The 16204-nt window shown below is 36.0% G+C and overlaps 2 protein-coding genes across 2 annotated transcripts; one reads left to right on the top strand and one right to left on the bottom strand.

Moving 5' to 3' along the window:
• Positions 1–677: 677 nt before the first annotated feature.
• LOC103951950 (putative transcription factor bHLH041) lies at positions 678–4450 on the top strand. Its single transcript, XM_048575734.1, has 8 exons — positions 678–1112; positions 1246–1368; positions 1460–1565; positions 1693–1707; positions 1795–1857; positions 2062–2841; positions 3121–3528; positions 4107–4450. The coding sequence occupies exons 1-8, from the start codon at positions 925–927 to the stop codon at positions 4176–4178; spliced, it is 1755 nt and encodes a 584-aa protein (XP_048431691.1). The 5' UTR covers positions 678–924; the 3' UTR covers positions 4179–4450.
• Positions 4451–10814: 6364 nt separating this feature from the next.
• LOC103951874 (DNA repair protein recA homolog 3, mitochondrial) lies at positions 10815–15416 on the bottom strand. Its single transcript, XM_048575262.1, has 8 exons — positions 15074–15416; positions 14850–14907; positions 13606–13823; positions 13355–13442; positions 12565–12748; positions 12195–12342; positions 11847–11981; positions 10815–11546 (listed from the first exon to the last, which is right to left on the bottom strand). Exons 1-8 carry the CDS (start codon positions 15128–15130, stop codon positions 11160–11162), a joined length of 1275 nt encoding a protein of 424 aa, XP_048431219.1. The 5' UTR covers positions 15131–15416; the 3' UTR covers positions 10815–11159.
• Positions 15417–16204: the final 788 nt, after the last annotated feature.

Genomic DNA, 16204 nt, shown 5'->3' with positions numbered 1-16204 from the left:
AATTATTATTTTTTCGATTGTCTCTTTACTTATATAATAACATATAACATATGTTATTCCGAGCATACTGAAAAATCTCTTTATCTATAACTTCAACAACATTATAATATCCCGAATCAAAGGGAAGCTTCAGCTGATTCTGTAATTCAACATTAGGTGCGCCAGAAGACATACTCAAACACAAAATATTGCCTCTTAATCTAGAACATTTCCAAGTAAATTAATAGTAAACATTATGTTTGACACAGTTTAGACAAACGTCACAAAACCACAAACCTTGGCATCGATTGATCCCTTTAATTTTAAAAATTGTGACAGAAGAAGGCGTTGGGAAGGAGCGTTCATACCACCACATGGTGAAATTCATAACCAATTTCATTGGTAGATAAAAAAAACATTGAAAAATTATGAAAGGGTAAGATTTTTTTATTTTTTTTTTATTTTTAAACGTGAGAATACAGAAAAATATGGAAAGGGAAAGAAAGGGCACTCTGCCTTCCTCCCTTGACCCTTTTCAATTCCACAGATAATCCTCCCATGAGTCATGGGTAGTCTTTGACCACTACTTTTCTAACCTACCCCTCTCTCTCTCTCTCTCTCTCTCTCTCTCTCTCTACTTGCTTTACTACTTTTCAAGTTCTCATCCTTTCTACTTTTCAAGTCCTCATAAACGAGAAACAACTAATTTCCTCTCTCACCAGCTCTCCTTCCATTTCTTCTGTTTCAGTTTCTTCCATCACTAATATGAATGCGTTTTTTAAATATCTTGCCTATTATGTCTGTATATCACTACTTTTCAAATCTCCCTCATCTGTGCCACCTTCTAGTTAAGAGACTCTTCTGATTCTCTGTACCTCATCAAGTTCTGCATATTATTCACGATGACTAAGGAGTATAAATATTGGGTAGGGCCATCGTATAGTCATGGACAAAAGACATAAAGGTCGGTTGAAGGGTAGCAGGAGATCAAGAGGCTCCCATTTCCAACCTTTGTCTATGGACATTGCTTTCCAACTCGATGAAGGCTCTCGCGCCAATTTCCTTCGACTTGTCATGCAATCTTTTGGCTGCTTCTACATTTGCTTGTGGTCTTATATGCCCCCTCCTTCTAAGTATGGACGCATCATTCATCATTCATCTCTCTCTCTCTCTCTCTCTCACACACACACACACACCCACCTACCCAAACACCCTGAATGTGGATGGAACTCATATCAATAATGTTGATTTTATGTGTTCGTGCAGCCTCCTATTTTTTCTCGATGGTGTTTATGATGAAGAAAATCAACCAAGCTCTTCTTCGGGCAGTTTGGCTCGGCAGCTTTTCAATGAATATCGTCTATCAGTATTCAACGTTGCCGAAAATGAGTACGTAACTATGCGTATTGGTTTGCTTGTATAGTTATCATTGTTTCTATTTCTCTCATAAGTTTTTTGCTGCATGCATGTACATGATCAGCTGTGTTCCAGGATTCGCTTTCAGGAATAGCCTTCCATATTTGGAGTTGCAAGAAATGGACCTACAAAGACTGGCATCAGTTGATACACAGAGGCAATTTTATCAGGTAACTAATTTAAAATATAATTGAACAGAAATATATTACAATTCCCAATTTACACAAAGAACGTTCATTAATTTACGCAGGCAAGATATCGTACGCTAATTGAGTAATTTTAATCTGCTTGTAACAGGAAGCAAGGATTAAGGTTTGTTCATGCTGGATTAAAATAGTGGCTTACAATATTAATTAATTGGTGTTGTTCTCTTAATTATAATTTCCTCTTAAATTACAGACTGCAGTTTTCATGGGGTGCAAAAGCGGAGAAATTGAGCTGGGCTTGTCCAATGTGTCTCAAGTAAGACCAAATTCTAATCTAACTTGGAATTATGTAAAAAAACTTTTGGTTAAATGGCGGGTTTCGAACTCTAAACCTAGCATACAGAACTCATAACACTACCCACCCTCACCAAGCTGACCCAAGTGGCTTGTAATTATATTAAGAATCTTAATGCATAATTGAGGTTTACGATTAACTAATTTATTTTTTGTTGTTTTGTAGATAAACATAAAAAGAGAATTGATGAGAACCTGGTTACCAGAAGCTTTTTCCAGACAAGTATCTCCACATACAGAAGTTGCCAGCAGGCCAATCAATGTTCAGCAAAACCCACCGTCATCCTCTTCGTCTTCTTTGAGATCACTTTCCGCATTGGATAGTCCTGAATATTCCTCCCTCCTCTTCAACATTCCAACCACTACTATTTCTCATAACATCCCAGAGATCTTTACACAATTATCTTCCGATCCCTTGCAACCAATCAATATTAATCCATTGGAACCTTTACCAATCATAAATCTCATTACTACTACTTCTACTAGTACTAGTCCTCATCAACAAGCCATCCAAGCCTTTTCTCGAACCCGAAACATCCAATTCCCAACTCCGGAGATCGAAGATGCCGCAATGACAAGAGCTATCCTTGCAGTTCTATCTTCTTCACCTTCTTCTTCGTATCAACCACCCCAACATACTAATCCACCTTCTTCTTCTACTACTCATCGTCACTTACTAACTCCAAAATCCACTGCTTTCAAGACTTACAGCACCTCAGCTTTAGCCCCAAGAACGCAAATGAGTGCTAATTTACGCCGGCAAAACATGCACAAGCGATCCATTTCCTTCTTGAGAAGCTTGAATCTGATGAGGCTTCGCGAAGGTATCCAAACCACCCGTCCCACAAGCGGCCAGTTGCATCATATGATATCGGAGCGCAAAAGGCGTGAGAAGCTCAATGAAAGCTTTCATACATTGAAATCATTACTTCCACCTGGAACCAAGGTAAGCAACATGCATGCATACACACACACACACACACACACACACAAACAATGTGTTGTTCAAAAGGATACTGGACCGTACTCGACTGAACTGGGCTACGGTAAACTATACTAAACTAGATGGAAGTTTTAGGGTATTCCAGTTCAGTACGGTCCAACATAGCGTACATATTAACACATTCGTTGGGAAATGCATTATTATACCATTTTCTCTTTTTTGCATTGATACATATATTGGTTTCGTTGCAAACGTGATTAATTAAAATTTTTGATAGTGTAGAAAGACAAAGCCTCGGTTCTTATATCTGCGAGGGAGTACTTGACTAGTTTAAAAGCTCGAGTTGCTGAGCTTAGTAAAAGAAACCAGCAGTTAGAGGCAAGGCTCTTGCCCCCGGCCAACTTAGGAGCTAATGAAGCAGCAGCTACCGCAGGCTCCTCAAATGAAAGAGTTAGTCTTACACTTACGCATGTATCATCCGAATCATCCCCGGATCAAGATCAGCAAATTATTGACTTGCAAGTGGTTCTAAGATCACTAGAGAGTTGTACCGAAGATATGGTGATCCGCATTTTGGAATTCTTGAAGCGGGTTGAGAATGTAAGCTTGATGTCCATGGAAGCCAATACTTGGATATCAGAACCAAATTCTAACATCAACCGCGTAATCTTGAGATTAAGAGTTGATCAGGTATGTAATAGAATACTTATAAATTTCTTGAACTCATTAATTATTATGATCCCTGTATTGGATGCATGTGTGAATGTGATTGACCTAAGATATATAGAACACATATTTTATAAGCTTTTAAGTAATTGAGGGGTGGGTCGGGTGATAAATAATGAAGGGTTTATATTAAGAATATGAATCCCAAATCTGAAAAATAAGAGATCTTGCATGTGCTTATAAGTAATTGAGTTATTCCTCATATCATCAATTGATTTTAAGATAGAATCACAACCTTCTTTATCGTATCAGAACAAGTTGTCCCACGTGTGAAACTCAATAGCCACACATGCAACCGTGCTCTACGTTATCCCATTTTGTCCATTTTGTGTTGTTCATGTGTTAGGTTTAAAGATTCCTTATACGTGAGGAGTCATATTAAGAGTATGAATCTCATCTCAACTATGAAATCAATGCATGGTATAAACTAAAAAGAGACAATGACTATGAAATCAATGATTGCTATAAATAGTATTATATTGAATATGTATTTGGGAAACTAGAAGGAAACTGAAAGTTGTTTTATTTCTTTATATATACAGGGAACGGAATGGGACGAGGCTGCCTTCCAGGAAGCAGTAAGAAGGGTGGTTGCTGACTTAGCATTGATGTAATCAAATAGCTTTTCGACATGTTCAATATATAGACTTAGTACGTAGGATCGACTAGTCCTCTTTTCGTTTTCTTTGTTTTGGTCGAAATAGTAGGAATAGTCAAGATTTTGATATATGGATTGCTTTCCGACTTTTGGCCATCAATGCTTGCCAATTTTTGACCCTATCACATCGGGCAGGCATTCTCCACCGTTAATTTAGACAATCAAACATATCAATTTGATTCATATTATGATGTCTATTGACCAAAAACTATTCCACATTTTTTCCCATTTGTCCATGTTAATAGCTACTCTTTTTTTAAGTATTTTTTGGATAAGAAATAGCCACTTTCATTATTTGTATATTTTTTATTTAGGTTTTGTGGACTTCATAATTTTTGGATTAAAAACGTAGAATTATTTTTAAGAAATTAAATGAAAACAATTTTTAAGGTTTCTTTCATTAATTTGTTGTATTACACTTTTCTTGGTACAATTGTATTATATTTTATGAATCATCTATAAATATATAAAGATGGACGGGGTTTTTTTGATGCAACAGTTATTTCTCTTTCGTGAGAGGATTGATATCTCACACACGACCGTTGACGAGATACTAATCTCGCATAATCCTTCTTTATAAATTTACATAAAAAAATGGGAGCTAGGGATGAATTGGCTGGGACATCCACCAGTCCCGGTCAGTCAAGCCCACATAGTCTCGTTTTTCATTTTCTTCTTTGTGGGTTCTTTGTTTCTTGTACGAATTTATGGTGCCCAAATTGACTGCAAACGGAAAGAGACCGCAATGCAAGAAGTAGGACCAAAAAATGATTTGGTATGCAGACAAACATTATTCAAAATATTGGCACGTCGAAAATTCACATTTTCAATATTGCTTCAAAACCGCACATATCATTTTCACAGCTGGCAGCTCCATTGATCTGCCACGTCATGTTGAGTGGTTGAGGCTGGCATTGGATCCATGTATCAAACATATTAATCTCTTAGATTAATAATATTTAAAATCTCATTTGTGAGTCAACCTGTAAATGGGTTGGTTTTATTGTCATCCGAACCCAACCCGTTAAGTTAACAGATCATCTATTTCACCCGTTAACAATTATTATTATTTTATCTTTTTTGCATAGAGTTTATTTTTTGTTGTTAAGACTTGATTGAAATTACTAAAACATTATCAACTAACGAGTGCTAACGGGTCTAACAGGTTGACCCAAAGTGACCCGTTAGCGACCCGACCCATTAAGCATCCACCCAAATACTAATATTAACTGGTCGGGTTGGGTCCAAAATGCCAGGTCTATTTGTGAAACTAAACTCACCACTTCCCTTTTAGTGTAGATAATATCATTTGTTCAAAAAAATAAAATCTCATTTGTCCTGAGTCATTTGGCCACGATATCTGCTTCGGAATTCTAGGTTAGTCAATCACTTTTCTGCATGAGACTCAGTAAAAGGTTTCGTGACCGCGGCAATGGCATGCATGCACTTGTCCAGGATCACACTTTTGTGTCTTTATAATTTCTCAAATGTTGAATAAGCTATAGAATTAGCCTTTTGAACTTTCACTATGGCAGATTTCGTTTATGAATTTAAAATTCGTTAATTTTAATTTTAAAATTTAACAAAACGTAGAGAAATGATCCTTCCATTCTAACCGGTTAGTAAAAGGTTTCGAGATGGCGTCAATGCACTTGTCCAGGATCAAAGTTCGTTTTTGTGTTTTATTTAATTTCACGAATGTTGAATAAGCTGAATTAGTCTTTGAACCCTTTTCTTTTTTTTGTCAAAGATTTAGTCTTTTGAACTTTTATTATAATATATTTCGTCTACGTACTAAAAAGTCGTTAATTTTAATTTTTTAAATTTGACAAAATGTAAAGAAATGCTCCTTCCAGTCTAACCCCGTTTGATTGGAATATCTGTTATTGTACTTATGCGGTAGCATGATTTAGAATAATAATAATAATAATAATAATAATAATAAATGAATTTGATTAAAGAACCTAGTAATTGACGCTGGATATATCTTTTTGGGTAAATTATATTTTACCTTTTCAGATATGAGATCGATTACAACATCTTTAAAACATTTCGATTTCATACATTTACTTATTATTTTATTTCAATTTCATACATCTGTTAGAAAATTCGTTAAGTGATGACATAACAAATATGAGATTCACATTTGTGCTGAATATTAAATACTAAAATAATTATTAAAAATAAAAAATAAAAAAACCCTAAAATCCATGTCTTCCCCTTCCCCATTCCCAGCCGCATTCTCCCTCTCCCCCTGCAAACCCCATTTCCTTATCCGTCGTTGCCATTGACGCCGGCTTCGACCCCTGCAACCTGGACCTGGGTTTGGGAAAATTTAGGATTTGGACAAATCCAACCCCCAAATTTTGTCGAATCCAACCCAACCCCTAAATTCGATCCACATCTCAAATTGTCAGTCCACTTGCGCTCTCTGCCTGAACCACTGCCACCAAATTCGTCAGCCGGAGTTTGGGTCTTCACCACTTTCTGCTCTCTGCCTGAAGGCCCTGAACCACCGCGACTCGCAACAGATTGTCGCGCGAGGAGGAAGATGATGTTGCCGTCCGATTTGCAGCGCCAGTCGACGTGGGTGGGGTTGGAGGCAATGTTGATGTTGCTGGCGGGCTTGCATTGGTGGACGTGTTGTGGACGAAGATGTTGACGACGTACTGGAGGGGATGGAAGATCTAGGGTTGGGGCTTTGCATTTGCAACGTGGGGTGGAGAGCCGCTCTGGAAGGTTGTTTTTTTTTTAAAGGTTTTTTTTTTTTTTTGTAATTTTTTAAATAAAATATTAATTGTTTGTCCATGTGGCAGAAGTTGTCAGCCACATAAGCAAAAATGGGAGACTCATTTTTACCATGTCATCAGCTAATTTAACAGGATTTTTAACAATTGTATGAAATTGAAATTAAATGATAACTAAATGTATAGGATCGAAATATTTTAAAAATATTGTATGAAATTACAATTGTACCCAAATCTGTGAAAGGAAAATGTAATTTACCCTATCCTTTTTGGACATTAAGCACGCTCTTGATCGAGAAATTAAACGGTGTCACTAGACGGATTTGCTCAGTGGTAATACCACCACTCAAATCGCTGCACACGCAGTACCATATCAAGCATCAAAACATTGAATACGGCGCAGTACGACTTCAAGCACTCATGGCTCATCAGTCTTGAAAACCATGTAACATCTTTAACGTAATTTATTCTCTTTATCTATATTGTTTTTTATTAAATAATTAGTATCTCTTTAAACTAAATTTATTACTTAAATTATCCTCTTAAACTCACTTTAAAACATAAATTTATCTTTACTCTCGTTCTCTTTATAAAATAATATATCTAATTGAATGATTTTTTTCAAAAAGCCGCCCTTTGCCCCTCTATAATTGCATAAGCTAGTGCCGTAGAGGACTAGCATTTTCACGGCTTGCTTTTTTATTCTTTCTGCTACTAGCATTTCCATGGCTATCCCACTTTCCCCACTTATTGCCGACAACTTCTTTTTGATAAGAAGAGAGCTAATGGAGTTTTGGTCATACAACAAAACACTAAAGACAAAACCAAAATGACCTTGCAATTAAAAGAAACAAACTATCAACTTTTCTAACAGTAAGAAGTTGTAACTTGCTTGTCTTGATTCGAAGAATTACAGGAAGATATTAACAACTTTTTCAGTGTGAGTTCTAAACTTAAAACATAATATAAAATAAACTAAAGAAATGGAAATTCCAACATATCTATCAAAACATTTTTAGTCATCTTCAAGAATCACATCTCAATAGAAAAGCTTGTTTCTCTCTATAGTTATTAGGGTTTTAGCAAGAATGAATGTGGGATAAACGAAGAGTGATGCTAGGATTTAATTATAGTGTGTGGGTTTATTGATAAATTTGAGTTTTATTATTAATTTCATTTTGTACTTAATAGTAATTATGCAATAGTGTAAAATAAACAATTAACATTTAAAATTTAAGTGAGGTGTAGAAAAAAGTTACACGGGTTTAAATAAAATTTCCCATTTGGAAACAGTTGAGATGGACAAGTTGAGTTAATAACTGCTTCCAAAGTTTATCATCCCATCTCAGATCATCGCGAATCATACTATCAGTGCATATCAAAATCTGAACCCTATGCGATGGTACAAGATGGACAACAAAACGTTTGGTGTTCTCCATTTCCTTGCTAACAAAATTTAGTAACAATAAAAGAAATTTATGACATATATCAAGTAGCCAGTAGCTAGTAGCGATTAGGGAGAGTAATGTAAAGTTTTATTGGATCGAAATTTTATCCGTTGTCTCGGGTGGTTAAAACCCAAAAACTTCGTCTCGGCCTTGAGACAAAAAAAAACAACGCAACAAGGAACTCTTCACGATTCAAAAAGGCCACAGATTGAGGTGAAGTAGTGTCATTTTCCTCAGGCCCCAGATCGAAGATAGCAAGGTCGCAAGAGAAAATGTAGGGATTGTTCGAAGCCTTTGATCATGGAGTTGAGGAAGAGGATATTTGGGTTCTTACACGATACATAACACTCGTTTTGGTTAATATACCTGACAATGCCCTCCACAACGAAAATAAATTGCATCTAAATCTGAGAAAGTAAAATGTAATTAACCCTATCTTTTTGTAGACACTAAGCACGCTCTTGATCGAGAAATTAAACGGTGTCACTAGCTGGATTTGCTCAGTGGTAATACCACCACTCAAATCGCTGCACACGCAGTACCATATCAAGCATCAAAACATTGAATACGGCGCAGTACGACTTCAAGCACTCATGACTCATCTGTCTTGATAATCATGTAACATCTTTCTACACGTAATTTATTCTCTTCACTTATATTGTTTTTTATTAAAGAATTAATATCTCTTTAAATCCAAATTTGTTATCTAAATTACCCTCTCAAACTCATTTCAAAACATAAATTTATCTTTACTCTCATTCCTTTATAAAATAATATATCTAATTGAATGATTTTTTTCTAAAAATGTACTATTTGCCCCTCTGTAATTACATATACCGTATAGGACTAGCATTTTCACTGGCTGCTTTTTTTTTTCTTTCTGCTACTAGCATTTCCATGGCCATCCCACTTTCCCCACTTATTGCCGACAACTTCTCTTTGATAAGAAGAGAGCTAATGAGTTTTGGTCATACAGCAAAACACTAAAGACAAAACCAAAAGACCTTGCAATTAAAAGAAACAAACTATCAACTTTTCCAACAGTAAGAAGTTGTAACTTGCTTGTCTTGATTCGAAGAATTATAGGAAGACATTACCAACTTTTTCATCATGAGTTCTAAACTTAAAACATGATATAAAATAAACTAAAGAAATGGAAATTCCAACATATCTATCAAAACATTTTTAATCATCTTCAAGAATCACATCTCAATAGAAAAGCTTGTTTCTCTCTATAGTTATTAGGGTTTTAGCTGGAATGAATGTGGGATAAACGTAGAGTGATGCTAGATTTAATTATAGTGTGTGGGATTATTGATAAATTTGAGTTTTATTATTAATTTCATTTTATACTTAATAGTAATTATGCAATAGAGTAAAATAAACAATTAACATTTAAAATTTAAGTGAGGTGTAGAAAAAAGTTACACGGGTTTACATAAAATTTCCCATTTGGAAACGGTTGAGATGGACAAGTTGAGTTAATAGCTGCTTCCAAAGTTTATCGTCCCATCTTAGATCATCGCGGATCATACTATCAGTGCAGATCAAAATCTGAACCCTATGCAATGGTCTGAGATGGACAACAAAACGTTTGGTGTTCTCCTATTTCCTTGCTAACAAAATTTAGTAACAATAAAAGATATTTATGACTTATAGTTGGTTCAAGTAGCTAGTAGCTAGTAGCAATTAGGGAGAGTAATGTAAAGTTTTACTGGATCAAAATTTTATCCGCTGTCTCGGGTGGTTAAAACCCAAAAACTTCGTCTCGGCCTTGAAAGAAAGAAAAAACAACGCAACAAGGAACTCTTCGCGATTCAAAAAGGCCACAGATTGAAGTGAAGTAGTGTCATTTTCTTCGGGCCCCGGATTGAAGATAGCAAGGTCGCAAGAGAAAATGTACGGATTGTTCGAAGCCTTTGATCATGGAGTTGAGGAAGAGGATATTTGGGTTCTTACACGGTACATAACACTCCTTTTGGTTAATATACCTGACACTGGCCTCCACAATGAGAATAACTTACGTGAGAACGAGAACGAGGACGCGAAGATTTCCTTGTTGCGTTGTTTTTTCTTTCTCTCAAGACCAAGACAAAGTTTTTTGGTTTTAACCACCCAAGATAACCAAGAAAATTTCGATCCAATAAAACTTTACATTACTCTCCCTAATGGCTACTAGCTACTTGAACCAACTATAAGTCATAAATATCTTTTATTGTTACTAAATTTTGTTAGCAAGGAAATGGAGAAAACCAAACGTTTCTCGGACCATCACATAGGGTTCAGATTTTGATCTGCACCGATGGTATGATCCGCGATGATTTGAGATGGGACGATGGGAGAATTGCGTCCACAAATGGTAGTCTGAAGCGCTTAGAAAAATCGGCAAAGATCGAGAGCTTGAAAGCTAGCATTCTATTGGGTAAACAAATGATATATAACATTGATCTCGCTGACATACAAACTGTAGCTGAACGAGTAATTACAAGCTGCTACGGTTAACCTAGAAATCTAAATAACGACCCTCCTCCTGCATCTTTCCCAAATTTGCCCCCTTTTGAACCCACAAAATTTCACTGCATCAATGCCATACATAGTGATTAACAAATGACTGTTAATTTACAAGGAGAGATAGTGAATCTACCAGCTGCTCAGGAGGATGCAGTAGCCGCTCCCCTATATCAAACCCCGCCAGGGAAAACAGAGAAAAACTTCTCTACAGTTTCGAGGACATCTGAGTACTTACGCTCCAACTGCCGTAACTGCATCTTCGTCAGTAGAATCAGGCGAAACAATTTCCTCTACAGGACCTTCGCCCATAAGTTCTGTTTCTGCTTCCTTGGCTGCCACATCATCAACTAGCTTCTCCGTAAGCTTTGCTGAAAGTTCCTCCATAGCAGTACTATTCTCGGACAAGAACCTTTTCAAAGCATCCTTGCCACGGAAACTTTGACCATTTAAGTCGTACATTGCGCCAGCTTTTGTGATGAATTTGTTTTTCAATCCCAAATCAATGATCTCTGATTCCCGACATATACCCTTACCAAACTCGAGCTCTATCTGAACAGTTCTGAATGGAGGAGCGAGTTTGTTCTTCACTATCTTCACTTGAACTTGACTTCCTATAGTCTGCATGGAAATTTAATTTCTTTCAAAAGGATGCATAAATAACATAGCATTTAATCCTCCAACCAAAAGAAACACAAAAACATGTAAATAAGCCCATCTTACTCCATTCACGTAATATTTTCAATCAAATGACTGGATATTCTACTGAAGGTAGCCTAAATGAAACCTAGATACTTTCACACTAATCAAATAGGTACTCAACGACAATTCAGTTGACACAAAAAAAAACAACAATTCTAATTTTTAGATAAGCAAAGTTCAAATTCATGAACAAAATAGACAAATGGTGTCGGTAACTACCTCTTCTCCCTTCTTCACAAGTCCTATTCTCCTCATATTAAGGCGCACTGAAGCATAAAACTTCAAAGCATTGCCGCCACAAGTAACTTCAGTTGGCCCACCAAATCCTCCAAAAGTAGAAAGCTTCGCCCTCACCTAAAGATAGACAAACAATTGCAGAAGTCTGAGCACCAAACAAATATTCATGAAATGATGAATATCAAATTATCTTCAAAAATACAAAACCAGAAATCTCAGAAAATGATAAGATTATGTGTAAAAGTGTTTGTACTTATAACTTTCACAAAGGATAAGTTTTTTATGTTGTGTAAATGTATCAAATATAATAATGAAATCGAATGCCATTACCTGATTTGTAAAGATTAATATTGTCTGTGATAGAGATAAAGAGTGACTCAATTTGCGAAGTGCCTGGCTCATTAGTCTAGCCTGCATTGCCATATGAGCATCACCCATCTCGCCATCAAGTTCACCTTTAGGCACAAGTGCAGGCCACCTGTTATCACATGAAAACCCTTCATCTACCGTGCAAAGTAAAAGACAAACTCTGTCAAAAAAATATATACAAAAGCCTCATGAGATGATATGAAGGTGAAAAACATTCAAACAGAACAAAAACCAAAGAGAATTTATAAGAACACATCAGGCGTGTACTCAATGAACATGGAAAAGGCTAACATGGAAAAATTGCACTGAACACAAAATGTTACTGAAAAGCACCTTACTTACACTGTCAACAACAACAACATCAACTGAGCCACTGCGGATTAGAGTGTCTACAAGACTGAGGGCTTGCTCACCAGAATCAGGTTGTGAGAGAAGTAGATTCTCAGTGTTTACCCCGATAGACTGAGCCAGTGTAGGATCAAGAGCATGCTCAGCGTCAACAAAAACACATGTCCCTACATTAATAAGTTGCATCAGACTAGGAACTCAATATCACGACAACAGCCAATATAAAAAATCACCAACATAGAATAAACCTACAAGTTAATTGACATTAACAGATTACCCCGCACCAAAAGATGGTCTTAATCAGTTCTTCATGAGTAAATATTGAAACATGAAGAATTTACATTTTACACACCAGTCATAACCATTAAATGTGCACCAAATCCAATCCTTACATGCCCATTGTATAACATTGCTTCAACATTTCAAGCTAATAGATCACAGAAATTTACTAATTTGACTAGACCAGCAAGAAAAAAAAAAGCATAGGTATCGTAGATGCAGGGGAAGAGACACAGTGATAGATAGCATCGGATATACTTTTTACAGGACAAAGACTCAAACAACTGTTCTAATTCCACGAAGCTGAGGAGATGATTTAGATATACATTTTAGATGTGTGTATGGAGGCACCGTATTTTTACATATAATGAACAACTGAAAGAGAGAGGGAAAACTTGCGTCTTTCGCATACAACAGCCATACCATGTTATATATGTGCAGTGCACTATGTTCATTTGCCACCAAATTTTAGTAAGAAAATGCCATAGTCTAACCTCCTTGCTTCTGTGCTTCGGCTATTACATGAAGAGCCAGAGTAGTTTTCCCAGAAGCCTCAGCACCGTATATCTCCACAACACGTCCCTGCAGAAAATGAATGAATATCACTGAGAAGCAAATACATATTCCTGAGCTGAGTATAAGGTCAAATCTGCCTCGCGTCTTATGCACAAAAACATTCATATGACCAAGACCATAATCTGCTATAATGACCCTAAACATTCAGCTGATTAAGCACACATGATACCTTTGGAAATCCACCAATTCCCAGTGCCATGTCCAAAGAAAAAGAACCCGTAGATACCACTGGGACTTGTCTAGGAGAGACGGATCGACCAAGCCACATTATAGATCCCTTTCCAAATGAGGATGTAATCTGATCCAGGGCTTGCTTCAGGGCCAACTCCTTCTTTGACAAATTCTCATCACAGGAGTCACTTCCGTCCGACTTAGATTTCTTTCTAACTTCAGACAGAATTTCAAATATTTTCAAAATCAAAAGGAGCACAAACCGTGTTTTATGGCAGCACATAATGGATAATAGCTATCCTATTATATAACAAGTTAATTTAGAAAAGCTATCGGTTAAACTCCGCGCCATATGAAGATAATTCACTAAACACAATAATATGGACGGGGCCATGAAATTATTGAAGTTTACAAACATCTTAATACCAAACACTGTCTATCTTTTTCAGTCCTGTTTTCACTCTTATTTTCGCTAAACAATCACAAGCAGTATTTATTGATATACTTAAAACTCCGTTATAAAACCTCCAAATTCATTTGAAACAAATAAAAATATACATAAAATCTAAGCGTCTGTCCAGTACTTTACTTGAATCCAACTTTTTAAACTCAAAAACAATTTTCAAATTTTAGGCCTTAAAATCTTGTTTGATAGGACTATTTTAAAAAACTGAACTTAAGATTAACTCAAAAATATAGTATATTATAAAAAAAAAAAAAAAAGTGAGTTTTTAGAGTTTTTAAACTTAAACTCACTTTTTTCTTTTCTTTCCCTCCATCCCTTTCACTTCAAATCTATCTCTCTTTTCTCCTTTCTATCTCCCCCTTCTCTTTTTTTGTTACCTTTTTTGTCTCTCCTCCAATCCGCTCTCTTCATTCTCTCGGTTCTTTCTCTCACTCTTCTTCCTCTCTATCTACTCCGATCCTCTCTCTTCTTTCTCTTTTCTCCAATCATGTCTTACTTTCTTTCCTCCTCTCTCCTCTTTCTCCTCTTTCTCCCTCAACCCTCTCCTTTTGGATCTCTTTATGCAATTTAAGTTTTAAAATTTAAAATTTTCAAATCGCATATCAAATGAGACTTTGAATCTTAAAGAAAATTATTTTTAAGAAAAGTTCTTAAGAAATATTATGAGAAATGATAAAAATTTTAAAATATGATACCAAACAAGCCCTAACATTTCCCAAAATGCAAATTATTGAAAGCATCAAGAAGAATAAGAATTAAAAATTTAAAGCAAGCACCTTTCGAAGAAAAATTGTAAAACTGGGTAGATGTACCCAACAATCCTCTCCGGTCCATCTGCGAAACAGAACGAACAAAAAATTAGATGCCCGAAGCTCAGAAGTTATAATTTTGATTAATTCAATCACTAATTTTTCCCAAACATTCCAGAAACCAAACAGACAGCCATTGAGTAAACAAAAGGAAAAAACTTTCTTGTTTCACAAATGAAGAAACGGCAAACCTGTGGCGGGAATAGGACACGTTTCATGGAAAGAGCGTTTCGGAGAAGCCTCGCCATTGGTGACGAACTCCAAGCTTCCAAACCTCCACAACCCACAGCTTCTCCGGAATCAAATTAGTGAAGAAATAAGAGGTAGAAGGTGACCGGAAAACCAATTTACGAAACTATAAGAGGCCATGCATATCAGGCAATGGCAGAGGAAGAGAGAGAGAGGGAGGGGAGAGAGAGTCTGGGTTTTAGGGTTATGGGGTTATTTCCCTCCTTTTTGAAATGCTGGAGCAAGCATCGCAGAGAGAAGCGAAAGAGTGTCAGAGTGGAGGAGAGTGGAGACCTTGACCGCTTGGGCTTACGACCCTTTAAATACGAGAGTGGATCCTCGCGGATCCTGTTGTGAGGATCTGGATCAGTTTTTTATATTTAATTTTAAATAAAAAAATTAAAAATAATTTTTTACAGCACAATGTATGATAAACGGATATAATTTAAGGACTTTAGAGAGGATCCCCCTGATTTAAATACAATGGGCATTTTCCTATAATCTCACTCAATTTTTCTTCCATTTTTTTTATTATTTTATTATACAAAAGCGACTTTAGAGAGAAGAAATACGGCATTGTAACCTCGAATGTATAGATAAATGCTCGGACACTATTTTTCTCTGATGAAGGCCAAGTCATTCCTTCAATAATATATTCACTCATTATACAACTTACATTTATGTTTTTAAATTAGTTCATCCAAATTTCCTTAAAAACAGAAGTTTAATAAATCGGAAGCCTGATTCCTCCGCTTGTTTTTAAATGAACACTTCCAAGTTCTTGAAAATAAGTGTTTGGATGTGCTTTTATATTGATTAAAAGCACTTTTGATAAAAGTGCTTTTGTAACCATTAGTAAAAATAGAAGTGCATTTTAGACAAGTACTTAAAATGTTTCATGCAAGAAACACAAGTGTTGCTTCTTTCAAAATGCACATCAAGCACTTTTGAAATCCAACTTTCACCAAATGCACTTTCGTCGTTTTAAATTTTAAACGAGCCATAACCCTTCTAAATGCTTTTTCAAGAAGTACTTGCATTTCCAACTGATCTTCTACCTTATTGCTTTTCTCACCTTTTTAGTGATGAAACTT

The sequence above is a fragment of a genome, unplaced genomic scaffold (genome assembly GCF_019419815.1).
Source record: "Pyrus x bretschneideri cultivar Hongxiangsu unplaced genomic scaffold, Pyrus_bretschneideri_v1 Contig8, whole genome shotgun sequence".
In the NCBI taxonomy this organism is placed as follows: Eukaryota; Viridiplantae; Streptophyta; class Magnoliopsida; order Rosales; family Rosaceae; genus Pyrus; species Pyrus x bretschneideri.
Note: the sequence above shows the minus strand (reverse complement) of the source record. Positions and strands in the feature narration are given on the sequence as shown.

Excerpts from the sequence above, each read along its gene's own strand:
- LOC103951950 (XM_048575734.1), top strand. The coding sequence starts at position 925 with ATGGACAAAAGACATAAAGGTCGGTTGAAGGGTAGCAGGAGATCAAGA. Across the intron at positions 2,842-3,120 it reads TACTTCCACCTGGAACCAAG|AAAGACAAAGCCTCGGTTCT; the intron begins GTAAGCAACATG and ends TTGATAGTGTAG. Across the intron at positions 3,529-4,106 it reads TGAGATTAAGAGTTGATCAG|GGAACGGAATGGGACGAGGC; the intron begins GTATGTAATAGA and ends TTATATATACAG.
- LOC103951874 (XM_048575262.1), bottom strand. The coding sequence starts at position 15,130 with ATGGCGAGGCTTCTCCGAAACGCTCTTTCCATGAAACGTGTCCTATTC. Across the intron at positions 13,824-14,849 it reads TTACAATTTTTCTTCGAAAG|TTAGAAAGAAATCTAAGTCG; the intron begins GTGCTTGCTTTA and ends TTCTGTCTGAAG. Across the intron at positions 13,443-13,605 it reads GAATTGGTGGATTTCCAAAG|GGACGTGTTGTGGAGATATA; the intron begins GTATCATGTGTG and ends CATTTTCTGCAG.